At 48.1% G+C, this 24,075-nt stretch overlaps 2 protein-coding genes across 2 annotated transcripts in view; one reads left to right on the top strand and one right to left on the bottom strand.

Annotated features, from left to right (window-relative positions):
- Positions 1-3,883: 3,883 nt before the first annotated feature.
- SIX6 (SIX homeobox 6) lies at positions 3,884-6,570 on the bottom strand. Its single transcript, XM_075152475.1, has 2 exons — positions 5,555-6,570; positions 3,884-4,415 (listed from the first exon to the last, which is right to left on the bottom strand). Exons 1-2 carry the CDS (start codon positions 6,124-6,126, stop codon positions 4,247-4,249), a joined length of 741 nt encoding a protein of 246 aa, XP_075008576.1. The 5' UTR covers positions 6,127-6,570; the 3' UTR covers positions 3,884-4,246.
- Positions 6,571-18,190: 11,620 nt separating this feature from the next.
- Positions 18,191-24,075, top strand: part of C5H14orf39 (chromosome 5 C14orf39 homolog) — a 32,300-nt gene continuing 26,415 nt past the window's right edge. The window contains exons 1-3 of the mRNA XM_075152474.1: positions 18,191-18,241; positions 18,557-18,613; positions 21,716-21,842. Coding sequence (XP_075008575.1) covers positions 18,193-18,241; positions 18,557-18,613; positions 21,716-21,842 — 233 coding nt within the window. The 5' untranslated portion in view covers positions 18,191-18,192. The remainder of the gene's footprint in view (positions 18,242-18,556; positions 18,614-21,715; positions 21,843-24,075) is intronic.

Raw genomic sequence — 24,075 nt, 5'->3', positions numbered from 1 at the left:
TCAGCCCAGGGTTCAGGCTCCGTTGTGGGTGCTGGGGCTGCAGGCTGGCCTTGGGGAGGGGACATGGGAGAAGACAGGTCAAAGTTTGGCAGCTTCTGCACCCCGTAGTGCCCTTTCCCTTTGGCCTCCCACACCTCCATCCTCCCCTCCAGCAAACACATTTGGATCTTCTCCTGGAAAAGAAATAAATAACACGAATATAAAAAAGCCAGTGCCTGGCGTTGCTGAGAGGTACGGACGTTGCTGGGTAGTATTATACTCTCTCTCTCACGGTATTACCCCTGCATCAGCCAGGGGTAACTGGATCTGTGATAGAGTCTGATCCTCCCAAGCCTTTAATTGGATGCATGAAAGGTCCAAAATGCAGCTCATGCTTCCCCCAGCCATGAGATGCACCATCTCCTTGTCACACAAGGGCGCTTCCCGATGAACCCAGCCTCCTTTCTAACCTCTGCTACCAGCCAGCTCCCAGGCCAGCAAGCCAAAGCAGACCCTTTGTCAGGGAGCCCTCCCAGCCAAGTGGGGTGCTGGTGGTGGTGAAATGTTCAATAGCTTTCCAGACACCCACCCTTTTTCTGTTCTGCAAAGCAAATGCCGTAGTCAGACGAGAGGCAAAACGCGGTGGCAGAACAATTAGGGAACAGTCGCTCCCTTCTGTGGGATTGGGCTGTGGGATGGGGCCAGGACGAGTGCTCCGCAAGGCTCGTGCAAACTGGAGCGCAAAGATCGGCATGCGGGGGACACCCGCGTGTGCCAGGCAGCAGCTGGGGCAGCGCTCCCGGCCTGGAGAGGCCAGTCTGGTTTTTCCAAGGCTCCTGCATCCCCCAACCCTCCCTCCATGCCGGTTTCCACTGCAAACAGCAGCAACCCTCCTCTGCAGCACCAGGGCTGGGACAATGCAGCCCAGATAAGTGGGCCTTCTGTCCCCAGCTGCACCGGGGCCAGGCTCTCCCCAACCTGCAAGCCTTTTGCTTCCCTTTTTTTTTTTTTTTGCTCTTGCAAAATCAATTTGCGGACAGCTCACTAATTTTTCCCCCTTGCAAACTTATTAGCTATTCAGCCCCGGCGAGCACTGGTAAGCATCCTTTGTCCCAGGGAGGGCTGGAGACCCCTTCATTAGCAGTGATTACTCTGAGCAGTTTGACAGCCTCCCAGCCCGCTTACAAGACTTTCCCATTCAGGCCTGCCCGGGGCTGCCCCGCTTCTCAAAAGAAACGGAAATATTCAAACATTTCTCCCCCCTCTCCCCAGCTGAATAGAGGAAAAGCTGTTTCTCTTCTCCATCCTCCCCATTCACTTCACTTTTGATACAATATTTTCCTTCTTTGTTAAACCGGAGAGAGAGGGGTCAAGGCAGACTTTTTAGTGACCCTTTTCTGAGCGTTTTGTTTAATGTAAATACAAGCTACCTCCTTCTCCCCCGATTATTATTATTATTTTTAAAACAGCCGAAGGCTCGGGAGGGCGACGGCTTGTGCTGATCTTTAGGAAAAAAAAATGCTGAAAATGCCAGGGGAAGGGCATTCCCTTTCAATGTGAAGAGAAAGGGCAGAAGGGGAGGAAAAAAAAAAAAAAGGAAAAAAAAAGGAGTTTTTCCTCCGTGGTTCTTACGGGTACAACCAAACGCGGCCCCGAGCCGGGCCCCTGCTGAGACCCGGCGGTGAAGAAGCGGGACTGGGAGATGCTCAGCTCTCCCGATCCTCCCGCACCGAGCAAGCGCGGGTTGCGGGGCTGCTCTTCTCGGGATGGCTCCGTGCTCCGCTCCCCTCCCCGGCCGCTGTTTCGGAAGGGGTCGATTTGTGCCCTCGCTGCGGCTGGGGGCACGGAGCATCCGCGGGAGGGTCCCTCCATAGCCCACTCGGGAGATCGGGCATCCTTTATACCACTTAAACCCTTTGTCGAAATACGTAATATTCACACCGCTGCCTATTGTCCAAATTCCAGCTTTTTTAGTTAGAAAGAAATTCCACGTTATCAGAGGCTGAGCGTATGCGTTCATATAATTCTCCATCTCTCTATATGTCTTTTCGAAAGCTTTAATTCCCCGCAATAAGCGCTAGCTACTCTGCCCGCAGAAGCCAATGGAGAAATTGCAATCCGCTTCACCGATTCCCGGGGACGGAAAGAAAGAACACGGTGTGCTTCAGCCGATTCCGTTTTGAGGGCTAAAACCGCTTTTGCTACCCAAAAAACTCCTGGGTGGGAAGCACTGCCCGCCAGCGAACCCACCAACCCCAAAACCAAGGCAAAAGCCCACCTCGCTGCCTTGCTTTGGGCAGCAAAGCCGGGCTTGCGCGGCTCTGTCGTGGACAAACCCGGTGGGGCTTAAGAGGCAGCAAACCTGGCGCAGGGTTGGGGTGCAAGGTGGGCTCCAGCCCCTCCCGCAGGTGGGTGCCCCCCAAAGGGAGCTGGAAGCCCCCGCGCTGCCCCCACTCCCCGCCCCGCTGCTCCCGCATTAGCAAAACACAGCTTATTTGCCTCTCCCGACACCCCGAATTACACCCCGCCAGGGAAATAGTTGTTTGTAAATGGACTTAAAAAACAGCTAATAAATACTCGCTACCTGCCCCGTCCTTGTGGTGGTCTGTAAGGAAAACCAACGCATATGCACTGAGGATGAAACGCAGATTTAGACATCGGCGGTGCCAACGTTTTTCAAGCTTTAAATGCAAATTTAGGCAGAGGAGGGAAAAGCCACTGCCGAGACGGGAATCTGCCTCCCGATAAAAGGCAGCACGATTGAATTAATCTATCACGGCGCTGAAATGGCCCCTGTGCCTCCCCTGTGCCCTTGCAGCGGAGCTGGAGCCGAGCAGGAGCCGGGGCATTTCTCGTAGCCGCTGCGGGTTAGCTCTGCCCGGCTTCCCCCGGTGCAAGGCTTCGCCTCTAAATAAAACGAGCTGAGCAATCAGCTTACCGGGAAGGCATCTCTCCGAGGACAGGGAAGTAAACGCGATGAGACCGAGCAGACAAAAAAAGCACAGCTCAGGCGATTTAAAGATCAATGTCAAATTGTATAATATAAAATCCTTCTGCTGGGGGAAAAAGCTTAGCACGCTCCTTAGACGTTTGGTCTCCTCCAGCAAAACCGCCGCAAAACAAAGCGAGGGAGGCGGATGGTGGGGACAGTCCCTGGCACATCACAGGGGTCGGAATTTGGGGTTATTTCACTCCCGATTCGGCCCTTCCCGGGCACAGAAGACTGTTAATTCCCCATCTTCTCCTTGCATTTGCCAGGTGAGGGAGGAAACTTGGTTTCCACGGCTGGGCTGTCCCCAGCCATTTCCCTCGCCCTTTTATTTTTTTCCTTCCTTTTTCTCCGTCCCTGTCCGAAAAATTCGCCGCCGATAATCCCCAAAGCCTCAGCCCTTGGGAGATGAGAAGCTGCGGCGATGCCTCCTCCTTCCCTTCCCCGGGCACCCGCATCCTCCGCCAGCCCCGGCCCCGCTCCCCTCGCCTCATCCCGGCTCCCCGCCTTGCACAGACATCACCCCCGGTCCCGGGGACCCGGCTTTTTCGGTTCTTGCCGAACTGATGCTGAAATACCCGTGGCCTCGGAGATCTGCTCTGCGTAAACTGGCGGGGCTTGAGACCGACACCGTCATTTCAAAGCAGATGCGAGGGTCGTTCACCAAATATTTTATTATGGTTTTAGGCTGCTTCATACAGTTTCGTCCTGCACATGCTCTACAAGTCACCTGTGCACATAGAGAACAAGCCAAAAATAATAATAATTAATAATAATAATAATAGAAAAAATCTACCATAGCAATCCCTTAAATAAGTAAATAAACATTATATATATATATATATAAAAACCCTTTAAAGTAAAGCAAAACCCAACCAAAAGATCAGCGTCTTTTCAACATGAAACACCCCGCGGGAAAAGGGCAGGCGCTCAGACATTTTGCAACTTGGCATTCGGTTGTTTTGTCGTTTTTTCTTTTTTTTTTTTTAAAACGTTTTGTGGGCTTTCTTGAATTTTTTTTTTTTTTTTAGGCATCAATTCTGCAAATCCTTCGAAATAAAGGCGACAACGATTTTTATCACGTTTTTTAATGCAGTCTGCTGCGGGGCTGGGAGGGAGGCGCGGGCGGACGGCGTGTGTCTGGGGAGCGCCCGGTACCCCGGATTTGGCGACGGCCGCCGGGCGATTGCAAGCCCCGCTGCTCCGGCCGTGTCGGCAGGCAGGCAGGCACCGGTTAGCTGGACCGCCCGCTCCCCCCGGTTTGTCATGGCGGTTGTGTCAGATGTCACATTCACTGTCGCTGGATGTGATGGAGATGGCGGAGGTGGCCGCTTTGCTGGAGAGGCTGGCTGCGGGGCTGGAGGCGGCCCCCCCCGCCTCCCCGCCGCTCTCCTCCTCCGCTTGCAGCGACCGCACCGAGCCCTGCGTTAGGACCTGCTGCTGTAGCCTGCAAGGAACCGGCACACACAGCATCACCGCCCGGCCCTCCGCGCCCCGAGGACCCGCCGGCAGCCCCCCGCTTTCCCCCCCGACCGGCACCCCCTCGCCGCTGCCCCCACCTCCGGTTCGCACCAGTTATCCCAGTCTGGCGGCTGAGACTGGGTGACCACCCCAAGGCCAGCCCCACTTCTCGGCCGGTACCCCCGGGAGGCGGTTGTCCCGCCCCTCCGCAGCCTGTCCCCAAGCCGGGACTCATCCGAGGGGTCGGTCATTCCCTGCAGCATCTCCCGGGCGGCCGTTCCCCTCCAGCAGGCCTTACATTTTCCCTCTCAGCTGATGAAAAAGGGGCTGCGGGTGACAGCACCCGTTCCCCCGACGTGCCGCCGCCGGGCTGTGCGCGATGGCCGGCGGGGTGATGGGTGGAACCCCCTCCCGGGCCCCGGGACAGGAGATAATGGGGGGACTCTGCTCCCTTCCCCGCTTCCCGGGGCGTCTGCTTGTGCCACTACTGTCGGGGTCACACTGCGCATTTAGAGCCGCGGTTTTGTTCTTTAAGATTAAAAAAAAGAAAAGTGGGGAGAAGAGAAATAAGAAAAATCTCCCAAGAAATGCTCGTGGCCGGCTCCGGCGGAGATTTAGGGCAAGGCGGCTCTCTGCAAACGAACCCGCAGAGGGGCATTGCCGGCTCTGCTCCAGACGGACATATACGGGATAGGTTTCTATATGTCCGGGCAAAACTTTGAAGGGGGGTTTCTCTCCGCTTAGCCGCTGAATACGGCCCTTTCTGCCGCCAGGTCCTGCCGGGTCACGGCAGCTTCGCCAGCCGCGGTGCCCGGGCGGTCTCTCTCCCTCTCCCCTGCCCCGCTCCCCGAAAAGCGGCCAAGGGGGACCCCGGGCGGGGACCCTCCTCCATTAAAAATAAATAAACAAATAAAAAGCCGTAGGGTTTTCCCGCTGCTCCTACTTTATCTCGCTGCATTTCCCGGGGAGAAACTTCCCGGGCTCATTTCCCCGTCCCCCGAGGCGGGGCTCGCCGCAGCGCCGGGGCCGCGCTGCCTCCGCCGGTAGCCTCGCACCAGCCCGCGCAGCCCCCCGGCCTCCCTAAGCGGGGGGCCCTGTGCCCCGACGGGACGGGCAGCACCTTACCTGTTCTTAGCGGCTGCTGCCCTGTCCCTTTGCCTGCGGTTTTTGAACCAGTTGCCCACTTGCGTGGGGGTAAGTCCCGTGGCCTGAGCCAGTTCCCGCTTTTTGCTGGGGTTGGGGTAAGGGTCCTGCAGGTACCACTCCCGCAGCAAATGCCTCGTCCGCTCCTTGAAGCAATGTGTCTTCTGCTCGCCGTCCCAGATGGTGCGGGGCAGCGGGAACTTCTTCCTCACCCGGTACTTGTCCACCGGCCCCAGGGGTCGGCCCCGCAGCTTCTCCGCCTCCTGGTAATGCGCTTCCAGCCAGAGGGCTTGCAGTTTGGCGTGGGACTCCTTGGTGAACTTGTGGTTCTCCAGGATGTGGTAGAGCTCCCGGTAGTTCCCCGTGTGGAAGGCCACGATGGCCCGGGCTCTCAGCACCGACTCGTTCTTGTTCAGGGCCTCGCAGGCCGCAGGGGCCACGGGCAGGGACCAGAGGAAGCGCCCCAGGCGCTCGATGTCCCCGCTCTCCTCCAGGGTCTCGCATACCCCGGCCACCTGCTGCGGACTGAAATTGAGGATGGGCAGCTGGAACATGGAGGCGGCGCCGGGCTCCGCTCCGCGCTCCGCGCACCCCCGGCGATGCCTGCCGCCGCCGCGCACACCCCCGCGGCGGGGAAGCGGGCAGCGGCCCGGGCGGCCGCCCCTCGCTCCGCTTCTGCCTCCTCCGGCGCCGGCGGAGCTGCCGCGGGAGGGAAGGTGGAGGGCGGAGAGGCGATGGGGAGCGCTCGGCGGCTCCGGCGACTGGGGGCAGTGGGCAGGGGCGAGGCGGAGGAGGATGGAGCAGGGGGGAGGGCGGGCGTGGGGGGAGGGAGGGAAGGGAAAAAAAAAGAAAAAAAAAAAGAAAAAAAAAGGAAAAAAGAAAAGGCACAAGCCCAGCTCCGCGCCGCCACCGCGCTGCTGCGGGAGCGGCTGATTTGCTGCCGGGCTCGGCAGATTGGCTCCCGGGTTTCCATGGCGGGGCTGCCACTCACTGTCAGCCGCTGCCAATCACGGCGGAAGGCCCCGCGCCGCCGGCCGGCAGCACCTCCCCGCCCGGCTCCCCGCCCCGGCTCCCCGCCCCGCTCCCCGTCCCGTCCCGTCCCGCTCCCCGGGGGCCGCGACACCGTCGCCCTGCCCCTCCGCTCCGGGCAGGGGCAGAGCCGCTCACCCGCCCCGGGAGCGGCAAGGCGGAGAAGGGGGGGACCCAGCACCCGCTGCCGCTTGCTGCCGGAAAGTTGGAGGGACCGGCCCCCGCGGTGGGATGGCCGGGTCCCCCCTACAACCTCCCCGGTAAAGCTGGGGGGTCCGGCCCGGTGCTGCACGCACAGAGCTCGGCACACCCGGGGTCGGAGAGGGGGATAAGGCAGGGCTGAGAAATCAGGTAAAAAACTGGCCGCATAACAGTGACAATGATGCTGGCAGCGTCGGTGACAATGGATGCAGCGGGAGGACCGCAAGAAGAGCCGAGATTTAGGGAAAAACTCTCCCCCTTCCCCCTGTAGGTCACTTCCCATCTCTGTTAAGACGAGGAATTATCTACAAAGAGCCCAGCACCCTTCTCCGTTCAACTAAAGCTTTATAATTTTTTTTTTTTACTTTTAAAACCTTATTGTTTTCGGCTGAATGGCCCTGAATAGACGCCGAGAATAGTCGCGGGGAGTGAGAAGTCATTTGTAGGTCAGGACAGCGACTTAAAGCAGATTTCGGGAATCTTTTGAAATATTGATCACCTAGTAGTAATCATTCCCCACGGGTTTTTCCTCCCCGCGCCCCGAGCGAGCGACCGCGGGGCTGGGGGCGAGGTGAGCGCCCGGCCGCCCCTTCGGAGAAGCGGGGCAACCTTCAGCCGTCTCGGGGCAGGAATGAAACCACTTTCGGAGCTGTGAGGGTACGAGTTGTTTTCTGGAGAGAAGGCGGGGAAAAAAAAATCAAGAAGTCACTCTTTATTCTATACATAGCTGCTCAGTGGCAATTTCTTCCCGGGAACATTAGGGACCATGCTCAGAAAGGCAGCATATATTTTGAATTAAGCTCAATATGTTCTCTCCTCTGCTCTTTGCAATGCATTTTTTTTCCCCTAGAATGCTTGTCAAAGAAATGCCTTCTTAATTTGATATCTTGTTGTTGTCTCTTTCCCCTTTTCTTTTTTTCTTTGTTTTTTTTTTCTTATTATTTTTTGTTTTCCTGTCTTCCCTTCTTTAAGAAAGCTCCTTTGCTAGTTGCCCGTAGACCGAAATTAAACAGATTTAAATTTTCTCCAATCATTTCTCTGCAGAAATGGAGCTGGGCTGGGGCTCGCCGTCTTTTCTTTAGTATCAAGTACAATTTGTCTTTTGCTTGTGAAGATTTGGTAAATCAGAAGGCAGATAGATAGCGCAGATGGTCGGAGGTGTCGGGTCAGATTATGGTACGCCTCAGTACAGTGCTAAGCTCATTCTGACGGAAAACCCTGATATTATTTTCACAGATCTACACAGTTCACTTGAAAAAACCCCTTCGAGCCATTTACATCATTTATGTGAGGCTCACAGCTAGCGGGATGGAAAAGCTTTCAATACTGCTCATTTTCATAAAACCCGACAGAGCTGGGGAGACATAAAAGCACTCACAAAACTCACGAGTTCAGAGACACTCCACAGAAACTTAAAAAATAAAAGTGGAGATTCTTCGGCTTTACTTTACAGACCCAGGTTTGATTTGCCGATCCGCTTAGGGGAAAAAAGGGGGGAAGAAAAAAAATTAGAGAAGAGGAAAATATAATCTATAAATAGTGCTGGGGGAGAGTCTCCTTCCCCCCCATCCCTGTCCTCTCCGCCAGGGAAAAACAGTAATTTGGGCAGCTCAATGAAAGATCCCAAATAACCTTTTCGGACAGGGATAGAAACCCCCCAAATCTCCTCGGTATGAGCACCGGGCTTCCCCAGTGAGCGGCTGAGAAGGCGGCGACCCCCGCGGCGCCGGGCGCGTCCCCGCGGGCGGGGGAGCCGCTGCCCCGCCGCCCCGCAGCCTGCCCCGCCGGAGCCCCGCTCGGGGGGCGGCCAGCAGCCCTCGAAACATCCCGGGACAAGGGCTGATGGAGAAACACCTCTGCTTTTAGAAAGGTTGAAGGGTGGAAAGCCTGTGGGAATGGGTAGCTAATTGAGACCGGCCAGATGATGATGATGATGATGATGATGATGATGATTACTAATATTATTGTAGGACTTTCTTTTGGCCTTTTTTTTTTTTTTTTAAAGCATACACATGATCTGGTGAGGGAGTTACTGGGCTGCAGCCTAATGGCTATGAACAGAGCTAGACAGGCTCCATAAAGAAAGCCAGGACTGTAGGCTAAAGAAATGAATCCTCATTAAGGGCAGCGAGAGCAGCTCGCAGGGGCGAGGGGCTGTCCCCCAGGTCCCCGGCCTTTGTTCCCCAGAAACCGGCCCGGATGGGGAGATGCTGGCAGCTCTGCTGGGAGGGGAGAGGAAGAGAAAGAAAAGGCAACACCGAAATGGACCCAGGAAGCCGGTGTTAACCATTTAAAGGGTGACCCGAGGGGGAAAATCAGCCCAGCACCATTAGCTCTGAGCCCTCTCCAGCTATGAACGTTGGGCTCTGTATTTGGGAAGTGGCCTGTCCCTGGCTGGGGAAGGACCTGGGGCTCCTTGTTCTGTGCCACCAGCGCCGAGAGAGCAGCTCTAAGAGGCCCCTCCGTCTCTTCCCCACTCCCTCAGGCGTTTTATCCGTGGCCGGGACCCCGGCAGGTTTCCCCGGCAGGTTTCGGGAGGAGCTTTACCGCCGGGCCTGGCCGGGCTTTGCCTCCGCAGCGCGACCGGGGCCCCCAGGATCGACCCCCACCTCCGTGGGACCCGGTGCCGCGTCCAGGAGAGGCTCCCCGGGAAAGCACAGGGTTCTGGGGTGCCCAGGCTCCTGGCTCGGCCCCCGTGTCTCGTTAGAGCTGCCTGTGAGCCTGGGTGTCCACTCGGGCGTGTCCGCGCCGTTTCTGCTTTCCCCCTCCCCTTTTTCTTCTTTTTTTCCCCCGTGTAATAGGGACACTACTTGTGACATTAATAGCCGGCAATGATAACTATTTTAATTTAGGTCATGACTCTGACCCTTGCTACAGGTAGAGTGAGGAGTTATTCTTGCAGAGATGAAACCACTGGAGAAGGAGGAATAAAACAGCACATTAAAAAAGATTAATCAAAAATCCTGCCAGCAATCCGGCCAGACGGCCTGCATCGACACGGTGTGCTCTCTGGCCTACGGACAGGGCATCCCCCACCCGAGCCTTAAAGCAAAAATATGCTGAGCAACATGTCTATACACCTTCCTATGAGCAGTCATCAGCTGTCCTCGGTCCCAGAATCGCAGTCCTTGGGGATTATTTACCTAGACGGAGTTTCCAAACGCAGCAGAGGTGCAAATACATTCTTTAAACCTTTGATTGGTGTTAAGTATTGCATTAAAAAAATACCCCCGGGAACGAGAAGCCCCACTTTAAAGGTCTCGGTAGGATTGCCGGAGATGTGGGAGTTCATTAAGTGATGCTAACCGAGTCTGCAGCGTTGGCCGAGAGAGCCGGAGTGCAGGCAGTCCCTCGGGCGGGTACCCGGGAAATCAGTCGGGCTTTTTTGGCCGTGGATCGGTACCGGCAGGACCCGGCCTGGCGCCGGGGAGCGCTCCGGGTCGGGCGGGGCTGGAGCGGGCAGCGGGTAGCGGCGCGGCTCCCTGCTCTCAGCCCGGCTGGCTTTTACCCTGCTCCCGCGGAGGAGGTGGGGGGGATGCTCAGCCGGAGGAGAGTGACCGCGGCCGCTTACAGAAAAGGTTACTGAAAATGTCAGCCCCTCCGGGGGCCGGGTTCGGGGTTTTCGGGAGCGTTTCCCACCAAGTCACCCGGGAACTTTGGTGGAGGGAGGACCTCAAGCTCAAGATGATGTGGCGGGGGATGCTTGGTAGGGAAAAGACCCGTGTTTCGACGTGTTTCGTGTGCTTGCCTTTTTATTCTTAAGAGTGCCATAATTGTTGAAAGAGCAGCTATCGATCCCTCCGTTTATTCCTAAAAAGACTTTGTTTAAAGCTGTAGTCTGCTTAATATTAGGGAGAGTGTGCAGGTTGGATCCCCACTTAAATTACTGATAACCGTCGAAAGCACCGAAAGGTCCCTAAAATGCTGTCGGACCGACAGAGATGTTCACCCACTTTCCACTCTCAGACCACATACTCATTAAATCTTTGTCCTTCGGCAAAGATTATTTAGGTTACCTGTAATACGAAGTATCAGACCATGGCTGGTATATTCGATGTTAGAATAAAGAAGAACTGAAAACTCCAAAAACTGAGTTATTTTGAGACTGGAAAGAAAGACCTTCGTTGTACAGGGCCCTGGTCAAGGCCAGGGCTGCAGGCAGAAAGGATCTACTGCCCAAGATTTATCTTAAATTTTCTTTAGGGTGTAGCTATGGACCTAGTTTTGAAGTCCCCGATCCATTGGGATTTGTTTGGCTGCTGCGTTTACCCGCAGGTAAATACACACACCACCAAATCTCCTTTTAAACTGAGGTGTGTTCACATATAAACTTCGCTCTGCTTAAAATCCTCGGTTTCCATCAGGGTTTTCACTGAAAATTCCAACAAAAGTAATCAAACAAAACACCGAAGTATTCAAATAAATCTAGATGGTTTTGACTATTCAGGTGGTTTTTTTTCCCCAATAAGTCCTTCTTTCCTTTCCTTTCTTTTTTTTTTTTCCTTTTTACCTTTTTTACCTTCTTTTTTTCCCATGGGAAGTGGTCTTTTGGGAAAAGAAGACATTCTTGCGGCTCCCCTCCCGTGGGAGGCAGGGAACTGAGAGCAGGAGTCGTATGGAAAATTATTTCGTGTCTATGGAAATGCAAAAAAAAAAAAAGCCCTTCAAATATTACATCTTCTCCCAGGATGGGGACGAGGGCTGTCACGAAAACACTTATTTAGCAGAAAGCAGGAATGGGGACAATTCGCGTGTTTGGGGGAGGGTGAAGAACCAGGATTAGATACCCTGAGATAGTGTAGTGTCTAAATGCTTCTGAGGCTGAGCCCGGGAGAAATACTGTGTCACGGCTGGTCTGGGCACCGAGCTGGCCTCCAGCCCTTACGGAAGGTTGCTGGCTGCGGATGGAGGCTGCTCGGGAACTGGGATCCCTGGTTTCTGGCGAGGGAGCTCCTCCGCAACTTTGGGGGCCTTGTGGGAGTCAGCAGCACCACGCCTGGGCCAGTTCAGCTCCTGGTCCAGCTCCCTGGCACCACCCCGGGCTTGGAAACAGGATCGGGACCACCGCTGAAGGTGGGCATCTGCCTGGGCTCGGGCATTCACGGTGCTACTTCGGGGAGCAAGTTTATCCCAAAGCAGCCGCATGAGGACGGGAATCGTCCATCAAATTGCCGTGCCTCTTTTTTTGCGGGGAAGGTCCTGGGTTTCTTTGCCCTCTCCATCATCTGGAGGAGGCGGCGGGCGGAGCGCCGAGGGAAGCCCCCCAAAACCAGAGGAAAGGGGCATGGAGGAAGCGGAGCCCACCGAGAGGCAGCGTCGGGACTCTCCGCTAACGGAGTGACCGGCCTGGGGGTCTGCCAGCGGGGGGAGCGGGTTTTGGAGCTCTTTCTGAGCCCTGAATTGACCATATCTCTTTTCAGAGGAATGCAACTCATTCATCATTGATTAGAGATGATACTATGAAAAAGTCCTTCCTGCTTGCCGGCTGGTAATGAAAGTAGTTGTTTATGGCGTTGGGGTTGCTTTTTCAGAGGAGTGCTATTGAGAAGCAAGGCAAAACAAACAAGGCGGAACCAGAGGGACACAAAGCTCTCTTCTCTGCAGCTGCAGGAACCGTTTTTTGGTGGGTGCCACATCGACAACCTCGAGTCGGGAGTCCTTGTAATAAATAAATGGGCTAAAGGAGCTCCCGGGCCCTGAAAAGCCCCAGTGGGGACCAGCTCTCGCCAGTCCTGAGAGGGAATTAACCGGGAAGTCCCCGCTGCTTTATCCAAAGCCTGTTGAAATGACTGACAACCTTCCGGGTGAGCTCGGGTCCCTGGATCTGTAGGAACCCCAGCCTCCTTTGACATCGCTGCTGAAATTACCGGGACACCGGGAGGTGTTAATGAGCATCATTGAAGTTATCTGTTATTAAATTGCCTTTTCTACAAGTTTGTGAGGTCTTTAAGAGAATTGCTTAGGGCAGGACAAGTCTTTGAAGCGATTTCTCCTTGGGTTTTATTTAATGATTTGGGAAGAGGGGTTGCAAAGCAGCAATTGCGGAGGCTCTAGGGGCATCTAGGAATTAAAGTCTCCCTGGGGAGCCGGGCAGGGAGGCGGCTCTCGCCCTCCGGGCCAGGCAGGGAGAGAAGGTGGGTGGTGGGAGCAGCGCGGAGGTCCTCTTGGAAAGGGGGGAGCCTCGCCGCCAGCCGGGTGCACAGAGCAGAGGCCGTAGACATGTGGCTTCCAAAAGAACATGCCGTTTTCCACTTCTCTCTCTCTCTTTTCTTTCCCCTCCTTCATCTCTGACCTGAAGCCAGGTAGGTCAGCTATTTCTCTTTGAAGCTGCATTTCTTGTTGGTTGAATTGACTCTTCTGAAAGCAGCACCGCATCTGACCGACACCCGTGCTGCGGGTGGCAGAGAGAGTTTTCTGCTCGTTTCTTCTGACCTGTTTCTATTTTCCCTGTCCTTTCTTCTCTAATCAGCCATGCTGATGTCTTCCCCCCCACACCCTGTGCCCCCCCACCTCATTTATTTTCCTTTGCTTATTGATAGTCTTAAATCCATTCTCTGCCTCACTAATCTCATAGGGAGGAAAAAACAACCCCGTTGCTACCGCCGTTTGGAGGGAAGTATCATGTTTTAGTTTCTTCCGTGCCCGGGCTATGCATTTTTGCCTTGTAAAGCTGCACATCAATAAATAAATAAACGCATACAATTTTGTTAGCGCAACTTGCATTGCGGCGAGCGGCGAGCCTGCCGTGCGTGTCAAAGCTGCCGGGCTGGTGACATTCCCCAGCATCTTCAATGTAAAGCACTGTTCCAGGATGTGAAGTGTGATACTTTAATGCGTTTTTAAACTGTCAGAGCGCCGGGTCGCACCTTTAGACGTGAGGTATGGAGGGAAGAAGGCTTTATGCAATCGCTACACCTGACCTCCCCCCCCCCCCCAGCTGGGTCAGCAACACGCGTGGGACCCGGAGGGTGGATAAAGCAAGTTACACGCTGCAGCCTCTTCTTTTTATGTTACATCCCGGTGCGTGTGTGTGTGTTTAACCCCCAGCGCGTTTCCAGGAGATGGCCCGTTTCAGCGGCGCTGCCTCCTCTCCCCGGCGGCCGCCCGGTTCCCGCCCGCCTGCGCCCTCTCCCCGGTAGATGGAGCATCCTCATCGCTTTTCACCCACAGCCGGCGCTGCTGGCTCGGCCCTCTGCCCCGAAGCCCTCGGAAATGTTGATCGTTCCTTCATAACTCTCACTGTTAAGGCAAACGGGTGTTTTTTGGGGGAACACGCACCCCCCTGACGTGCCCCCGAGGGAGGGGAGGGCTGCGGCCCCTGGCGATGGGCGGCGGGCACCGTCGGGCGCTGCTTATTGATCTGCTCGCAAAATGGCTTCAGCCCCTTCTCCCGGCAGGTGAAGCTGCTCCAGGTTTCCCAGCGGAGAGCCCGACCGCCGGCAGCTGCCACACTCGCCCCCACCCACCCCTGGCAAGGAGGACGGCGAGGCGGCGGCGGGGAGGTGACACCTGCCGCCCTCTCCGCACCATTTGACGGGGCTGAACTGCCCGTTCCGCCACGCAGGAGGCCGTGGCTCCAGCCCGGCTGCGCACCCTCATCCCGGCTTCCCGCCGCCTCTCCCCTCCGCCCCCCCAGGGGCGCGGGGCGCTGCCCGCCCATTTTCCCGCCTGACGGCGGCGGGTGGCGCGGGCAGCGGCCAGCTGTGAAGGAGAGCGACGAGGCGGTGCTCGGCCCCCCGTGGGGGCTGGAGCGGGCCTTTCGCCGGGGTGCGGGGCTCCTGCCGGGGTAGGTTGGTGGCGGCTCTGGGCCGCCCACGATACTCTCCGGGACGGCGGGGACAAAGCTGACGGAGCGGAGCGGTGGCCACGCTCGGCCCCCTCTGCGTGGCGGCCCTGGGTGAGGCCCTGGACGGCTGTCATGGCTCTCCTTGCCCTTCCCCTTCTGGCAGCGCCTCAGGCGGTGCAGAGCCGGCACGTCCCGATCACTTTCCAAGTGTTGATGGCCCCTCACAATGAAGAGAGGCCACCTGGCCGCCCCGGCCCCGTCACCCCTCTCCGCAGGGGAGGGCCCGCTCCCGTTCCCTTGCGCCGCCATTTTGTGGCGCTCATCTGTAGCCCCTGTGGTATCCCACAGGATAGGATTTTCCCCCTACCATTTTGACAAAAATCGGTTTAATTTTTAAATTCCAGGAGTTTAGGGAATAATCTGCAGCAATATCCTTTTGTTTGGTATGTGCCCGACTACGTAAAATGCGGCAATCCAGGAGATGTTTGACTGTCTGAGGACTTAACAGACAGGTCGGTAGCCAGTAATGAAGGCATGGTACATAATGCACGGTGGCAATGCGCTTTAAAACCTAAACGTTAGAAACAGGGACTTCATAAATGAAGAGCCCTACAATTATGTTAACTCAGATGTAATAACTAGAATTATCACCAGTCAGGAAAGGGCTTCGATGTTGTTAAGAAAGAGTGAAAACAGCAGCGGGTTTTGAGAAAGATGGCACGTCCTCACCTTGAATGCAGGGTTCAGGTCTCCTCACAGGGTTCCTAAAACGGTGTTGCAGAAAGGCAGAGGATGATAAACAGCACAATGAGAGGCAGTTTTTTTAAAGAGTTAAAAAGTTAGTCTAGAAATGTGACGTCTACTAAATTTCAAGAAGAATCAAATAACCACTCACTTAAGAGAGTCTTAAACAGTAATGAATAACACAGGAGAAATATGGCTTGCTCTCAAAAGAGCCGTGCTGGAATGAAAATTATTTATATAAAGTCAACAGAAATTAATACTGTTGCACAGCAGACAATGGGTAGAATTGAGCGTTTGATTTTAAGGAATAAATTTACCTCATAGATTATGGGTATTTTTCACCTTTTAATGAAGAACCTAGAAATGGCCGTTGTCAGATGGGATATGAAGCTGCTGCTGCTAACTGTGCAATGAGAAGTGGCATTAATGTTAGTGTTACGATAATGGCTAGAGACTCCATCAGGCAGTTTGTTTGTGGTTTCTGCACTCAATGCAATCTTGTAATACATGACATTTTATTGCCACAATTAAATTCCATATAATTACATTTATTAATGCGGTACAAAAACGCAAGATGCGTAATAATATTTTTCTTCTGGCAGCGTTCTGAATAGCATCATCAGAAATAATATATGCAGTTTGAAGCTGTTTTACTGATTGCTATGTATTACATATTTCTTTTTAACATTAAAATACAGAAAAATGACAAATGCATTCTTACCAAAGCTATCAATTTAATTACAACAACCTGTGAAATATATTACATCAGCTACAGGTTTTGATTTACGAATTGTTTGGAAAATAAACATCACAACATATCCTAAAACGTGCTTGATTTTTGCAATAGCACAAGCTGATGGAGCCATCCTCTTGCTCTATAGTGCTTGCTTAACAAAAATAACAGCCCCATATGAGAACATCCTCTGTATTTGTCATCCAGAGTTGGCTAATGGTTCGATGCTACTTTTCTCCAGCAGGACCAACAATCGGTCTTTACTACAGTCATAACCTGGAAGTCATCAGTTGTCCCAAATTTAGATGTCTTTTGTTTCAGGCTGGTGTTAACCACTGCTTTTAAAATCTGCAAACATCCTGTAGATTACCAGTGTAATTGAATCTCTCAGTCCTTTCTACCAGTGTATCCTCTTAATTCACAACACAGAATAGCATTTGTCATTTGCAGTTATGTTACTTCATTTTAACAATATTCGGAATAGCAAGTATTTTACATATGTGTGCTTTCAGAAGCAGTGTCATTTTCTGCAACTTTACCCTTTACATAAATTGTATTGTAAAATTACAGAAAAAGAGATTAAACACTCTAGTTCTGTTTCTCTTTTTTGCAAAGGCATTCAAAAGATAAAATTAATCATAACTGTCTTAGTAACTAGATGATAGAATAGTATGTATCTTAATAATATGCAGCTCTACAGTCTGCTCTATTGGTGAACTTTGTGTTGTGATTTATAAACCAATGAATAGAAATTCTTCGCTGTTTAAAGTGATGTTTGTGTTTTTTATTTTGCATTAATCTGTGTACCTTCTGCGTACGCCCCAATGTCTTGCAGTTTTTATGAGAACTGTCAGGGAAACAACTAACAAACATTGTTAAACTGTTTCTAGAGAACAGATTTTTAATATATGCTCTAACTAATTAGGAATTACTTAGGATTTTCTTTCACATCGTGTAAAAATAAAAATATTCTGCGTTGACCTGTGGCTTCAGGTAGTATTTCGTAGTATTTTTCTTAGTATTTTCAGAAAACGTTTTGTTCGCTATCCTAAGTGTTTCCAGACACCAGGAACTAGGGTTCCAAGCTTTTAAATACATTTTGGTAAAACTATTATCTCTTTCTCAGAGTTTTTATCACAGCCTATACTAATCCAGTCACTTGGATTAGGTGTTCTGATCCTCACTTAACTATTAGGCAAATTCATTTCTGTCAAACATCCAGCATTTTAAATGCTTCCCCTGCCCCCTCCCGTTTCCACAGTCTCAGTGCTACAATATGTAGCCTTAATGCCACTTTAGTTAAATTCTGCAGTTGTTTTCTATTCCACTTTATCCTGGATTAGGATCTCATCCTCATCACGAATTTGTTGTGGCTTTACTTTTTACACAATACTGACGCTATGGCGAAGCCATTGTGGAACAGTTAAGTATCAGATAACTTTGCTTAATGTTAAGTATATCTGAGCTAACTACCTGCATTTAGTGCGTTCTGATAAAATGGTGATTGCATCCTTTTTAGAAGACTACATGACTCCCAAACTGTTTAAAAACCCATAACTGAGTTTCTGCACATAGCACCACTATGCAAACAGAAGAATGGATTTGTAATAATCTGCTTTCCATTGTATGTGAGTTCTGTCTTTAATCACACTTATGCATATACTTTCTGATTTAAATGTACTTTGCAATTACTATGGGAGGAATGTACAGAATGGATAAGTAGCTTTTCCATTACCAGGGTTGCAGTCGATAGGCTTAGTAAACCAGCTGGCATAGAGGCTACACATTTTGTATGCAAGCATCTTTTCTTGCATTCTTCATGCCTTCTAAGAACATTAAGCCTCTCAAAGATAGGACTGCTCCAAGAACAAAGCTTTACCTAAATGATACACTTCCTTTTTTCCTAACGGTGGTTTCGACTTTCAGTGAGTCCATTACCACTATCAGTGAGAAATTTGGTTCCACTAAAGTGGTTTAGATACTAATTCAAATGCAGCTAAAACTTTTTTTCTCCTTTTTATCTTAAAAGGTATGGTGTTGTCTTGAAATTTTGACTTGTTTATTGTATCAATAAAGCTTTTGACTCTGTAAATCCTTGAATTCCATTTTTCTTTTGTAGTTTACACAATGAATGACAGGCTTTTGAGCAACTTAGACAAACTTCTGCTCGAGTTTGGTAGGTCACTATATCATATATTTTTTAATTAATAATTACTAATACAGTACATGTGGTGATTTTTCTGCTTTAAACAGTTATATTAACTTCAAATAAATTTATATTAAGGTTTTGGTGTTTGCCTACATAATGTTTTGTTAGCTGTGAGGTTATGGAGAGCGGTACTAACAGCTATTTAATAGTAAAATTGCTATTTAGATATTTTGTTAAAATCTTTGTTAATCAGTGTTTGTGCAATTAATGCACAACATACATTTGTTTCACAGCTCAACTCGTGTATATATATATGTGAAAAACTGTTTCTTTTTTTCTTAGTTTTCCAGCTAGAACAAACTTCTTATGCTAAGGAACATGTGAATCAACAGATAAATTGTAAGTAGTGATAAATTATAATTTTATTAGACATTGAACACACTGCTTTTGTTTCATTAGTCCTGGTACATGTTCTGTGTTTCAGGGGCGGAAGCAAGCCTAATAATGAAGGCTGTCCCGTGTCCTGCTCTCACCCTACCTCATCTCTTGCCATCAATACTTGCTCATTCTCCCTAGCAGACTTTGCTTTTGCTTGCGACTTTCAGCTAATGCTGTTCAGCTGTCTCATAGACAGCCAGTTTCATGCTGCGCCATTTCCTGCTCTTACTCTGTAGCTCCTCACAGTCACTGGCAGTTCTTTGATTCAGCTGTGCTTGCTCAATACATCTGCCACTTGCCTCCCTTTCTTTCTTCATGTTTTTTGTTCTTTCCAGATTTGGACCTCTGCCTCACTGCTTCTTCTCTCTTTCTGTTTTCTTATAATAATGAAAGTTCTCTCAGTTGCTACTACCTACTCAAGCCTGGTTCTTCTTTTCTGCAATCAAGCAGCTGGTAATTTTATTTGGAATTCAAAACAGTAAACCCAATCAGAAAGTCTTGCTCCACATCAAATTCTTTTTTCCCCAGGACTAACAGACAGCATAATATTACGGACTTAGGTCTGGACTGATTTTTTTTACCATGCTACTATGTGGTATCACTCACTCATGAGAATGGTTGTGGTATGGAAACTATTCTTTAGACAATCTGATGACATCTGTACTCATCACTACATCACTACTACTTTCATAGGTGGAAATTGAAGCTGATAACCTTCAGGAAAAAGAACGAGAGAGTTCTAGTTTGACTGGTGTGCCTCTTGATGGCAACATTTCTAATAATCTTGACTGATATGTCAAAGCAAGTACTTATTCATTAAGAAGATTATCAATATTAAATTGAAACATCTTAAACATTAAAACATCTGTAACACTAAACCTGGTACATCTAGAATTCTGTTTTAACTCTTCAGTCACATAATTGAATCTTAAAGTTGAGTTTCTTCTTAACATTTATGCAAGCTTATGGTAAATGAGGGTGCTTTTAGGGAAAATCCAAAGGCTATGTAGTAACATGGCATAGCTATTTGTGTGTTCAGTTCAGAGATATCTAAATATGTGTGAACTCACAACCAACACTCAGACTTTTAAAAGTTTAGGTTAAATCCTTCAAAAACTTACCCAGAAACAGTTCCACTGATTTAATTTCGTCTCTGTGTGAGTATTACTTGGCAGAGGAACAGTTGTAGTATTCAGCCTCAGACTTTTAGTGTGAGATTCCACAGGCTTTTTGGGTAGAGTCCCTTTACAACCAGTGGAGGGAAGTAGGCACTTTTAGGGTATGATTTGTCTCATCCTGAAGAAAGAGTTTAAAGTAGATTAGATAAAGTAAGCTTTAAAAAATGTCTGTTGTCTCTGCTGAGTGTGTGGAGCCATGGGTGTCTAGTTCTGAAGCAGATGCTTGCATTGTAAAGTTGGGTGGGATGGTGCTCATCCACAAGGTCCTTGCGAAAGCAAAGGGTGAGTAGAACAACTCACACTTGTCACAGAAGTGCTCATCTATAGAAAATACTAAATGAAATGTAAAGTGTATAGCTTTGCCTATGTAATAGACATTTAGTTAATACAGTTATGTTATATCTTGGTAAATCTCAAAATGTCACCTGCAAGAAACTTCCAAATACACCTGTTTTTTTACAGAAATGAAGCATATGTCAGTTGTCCAATAGTTATGCTTCATGCTAAGTAGAGGCAAGTTACTGACTTAAGATATTGAAAATATTAAGATATTTAAGATATTCAGGACAACTCAAGATATTAAAATACATTGAGAATCTTTTGCTTTTCACTGACTGATGTTTCTCTCTGAGAAGTGTTTTTTGCTGATATAAATGCAGCTGGCATTGAAAGTGAATATATAGCAAGTACTGCAAAACCAGACCCAAACTTCAGGATGACCTGAAGTTCTAGAGCAGTACTTCAAACAACTCAAGACACATCTCGCATAAGCAGGATGCCCTTCCTGGTTAAGTAGATGAGAAGGGCGGGATGTCTGTGATTGACTTCTGTTTAGGGCTACCAACTTTGGCATATAGTGCATCAGGGCAGCAGTGATGGCAAGGGATGATTTGGCACTAATAAATCTGAAACCTTGTATGAAAAAATAAGAAATAAACAGCACAGAGAAAAAAAAAGTACACCTAGGTTGTACTCACTGCATTGCAACGTGAGCATGCACGATAGCTCTCACAGCTTTTACTTGTGAAAGAGAATGCTGATCATGTTCAATGATATGGATTCTCTACTAACCACTCATTCAGAAATTGTTGTCAGCTGTCTGCTGTTAGAAAAGGCAGAATTAAGAATCTGCCTTAAGAATCTCCACAAATATCATAGTGCTTGAGGTTCTGTTGTTATAATGCATGTTTTTCATAATTAACCTCTGTGTCCTATATTAATTTGTCATACATTACGCATTCCCACCTTGAGTAAATTCCCTTTTTATTTTAATTTTTCTGTTTCTGTTTCTAGTAATAGTTTGCCGTTAGTGATGGTTTTATTTTCCCTTCCTGTAGTCAGCTTTCCCATTCAAAACATTTGTGTTTCTGGACTTCTGTAAAAGAAAACAAATGTTTGAAAGAGACCCTTTATCTCAAGCAACTTTTGTACTTTAGTCAGTCTCCCCAGCTGCAAGCATTACTGAGGGCAAAGTGGCTTACACTCTGGTTTCCCTGTATACTACTTCTAGTATCTGCAGATGCTGTGGACTGCAAAAAACCAGAAGGGTCAGCTCTAACTGTTAAGAGTGGTTTGATTTCTACCATTAATAGTTACTTCAGTTTTATATAGACTGGGATGCACAAACAGCAAATAATTTTTTTCTTCCAAAGTCAATCTCACAATATTAGATGATAATTAAGGTACTCGCCACACAGCTGAAACTCCCCAAGTTTTTGACTCACTTTGTTGTTGCTTTGCTTAATTGCAAGCTGTCCACTCATCTGGCAGTATCAAGATTAAGTATTTTGGAAGAAATTTTGAATCATTCTGAATGTAGACTTTTTATTTTATGGATAGGTTCAAAATACATATGCTTACTTTTTATTTTTATTTTTAATTTCAGTGTATACTGTAAAAATCACGGAAAAAAAGAATGAAATCGCTAGATTGCAGGAAAATATAAGTAACATCAATGATGCAATTGCTGATTTGCACAAGCAAAATGAGAGTAGTAAGGAGAGCTGTAATGCGTAAGTATAATATAGCCTGAACTTTGAGTTATAGATAGCATTAAGAAAGTCAGTGAGGAAGTAATGTAAAAATATGTATGTGTGTGTTCAGACAGGAGTGATGTTAAAGAAAATTTTAGTATTCTCCTATTTTTTTCAAGCTGCAAATCATCAGGTATAAAAATTGCAGTATTATCCATCCCTTGGAAAAGTAAATTACTGAAAACCAGACTATATTTAAGTTTGTTTTAGTTTTTTATTAGAATCAACAGTTTTAGGAAATCACAGGTACTGTTTTTGCAGCATGCTGAAATATTCAAGTAGTAAGGTAATAGAAACATATTTTTTCTACATTTGGATGCATGAGTTCTGTCAGATTGAACATTATTAAGAATACTGTTCAAAAAAAGTGTGTTTTTTTAAACTAAAAAAAGTTAATAACTGTCAGTGACAATAAAGGTCCATTATGATGTTCTTTGTTTAATTCTGAATTGGGCTTCCTGAAATTGAAGCATCTTTCTATTCTTTGTTCCCAACATGTTTCACATTACTTTTTGTTCTATACATATTGTCTCCTAAGATGTCTCATAACTACCTCTATGTACAGTTATGTGTGTACTTATACTACCAGATTTTGGTATAATTTTTACTGCAGACTGCAAAATTGTTCTTCTAGGCACACTGTTTTGATGAATGCAATGGGCTGTAGTTCAGTTTTCTTCATATAAGTTTTTCTATCAGATTATTAGTGCAAGTTTTAAATGCAGATCACTTCAGAGTCTTAGTAATTAGAAGTTTCTCAAGCAAGAATTTGGCTACAGGGAGTTTTTTCTTACTGACATGGAATGTCTAATTTTTAAGAATTAAAATCTCAGGTGTTTGCAAGGGTAGCTAAAAAGGCAAATCTGTATTTCACAATACAGAGTTTGGCCCAGATGATATAATCCTGTCTTTTAATTGCAGTGTTCATCTCTCCACAATCTGTCTAGTTCTTTGGCAGTTGAAGAGATGATTTGTTAGCAAATTCTATCCGTTTTGTTTTCTTGCAATTTTATACCTAAAGATAAGTACTTGAATAAAAATGTCTATAACATATATCTGAATTTTTTTTTTAGGATGTGAATGGAGAATGTGGGTGTTTCTAAGAATAAAAAGAGAAGTAAAGATAGCATCAGGGTCCTTTCTAGGTTTATTTTGAACTATCTGAAAACAGAAGAAAGAATAGAATCATTAGTGAATGCAGTGGATATAGTGGCTAGCTGTTTGAATCAATTGCCATACCATACTGATTTGTAGCTGTATCATAAAAAGAATTAGGAAGAGATTTGACCTTGACAAGAAAATTCCCGTTTTCCTTTACATTAAATTCTTGTCTCCAATGTAGTATAAAATGAACACTGTTGTAAGTTTCTGAAACCATTCACACTACTTCCTTAGATATCTTTTGAAGTTGCAAATCTGTTTGCAAATCACAAACTCTGAAGTGATGCAAATAAAGAAATAAAAAATTAAGAGTAGAACTAAGGATCTGATCTAAATTTTAATCATTGAATTCAATGGGTTTTGGCTCAGATCCTACTAAGTATAATTAATGGCATTAGTGTAAAGAGACTGAAAATGAGAAGTGACTCATTAATGAATACATGTATTCATAGAAGGACAATGCTTGCAGAAGAGTAGAGACTTTGTGTCTTAAAGTACTGAAAATGTCATTTAACGACATACTGAAAACTGCAATAAACAAGCCCTAGCTATAAGATCAGACAATTAGAGCACTTATGTAGTAGAATCATCTTAAACTTCTAAAATTTATTCTGGTTGATCCTCCACATATACTGGACATGACTCTAATATTGATTTTGTGAATTCAAATATTGTTTTGGAATCACAGTCACCCTCATAGCTGACTAATTGCCAATAATGCTCAACAGAGCTCTCAAAGAAACAACTTTTTGTCTGGATTACTGGAAATCGTAAGTATGTTGAAGCATGTTTGAAGATTTTGAACAAAATGTGGGATTCTTACACTCAACAAGTCTACAGAAAATATGATATATGAGGCAGGTGTATCAGGATACTACTGTGTTTTCTAAAGAAATCCATATTGGATAAGAACTGAAGGCAGAAAATGACCAAAATGAAATATATATTTTTAGACAAGTGATGACATTTTTCTAATATTTAGTTTCTTGAATGATTCAAACTAGAAATGTTGACCCCAGAACAGTAAGAAGTGGTGAAATACTGCTGATGG

Source organism: Calonectris borealis, chromosome 5 (genome assembly GCF_964195595.1).
Source record: "Calonectris borealis chromosome 5, bCalBor7.hap1.2, whole genome shotgun sequence".
Taxonomy (NCBI): domain Eukaryota; kingdom Metazoa; phylum Chordata; class Aves; order Procellariiformes; family Procellariidae; genus Calonectris; species Calonectris borealis.
This window is presented reverse-complemented; position numbering and strand designations above follow the sequence as displayed.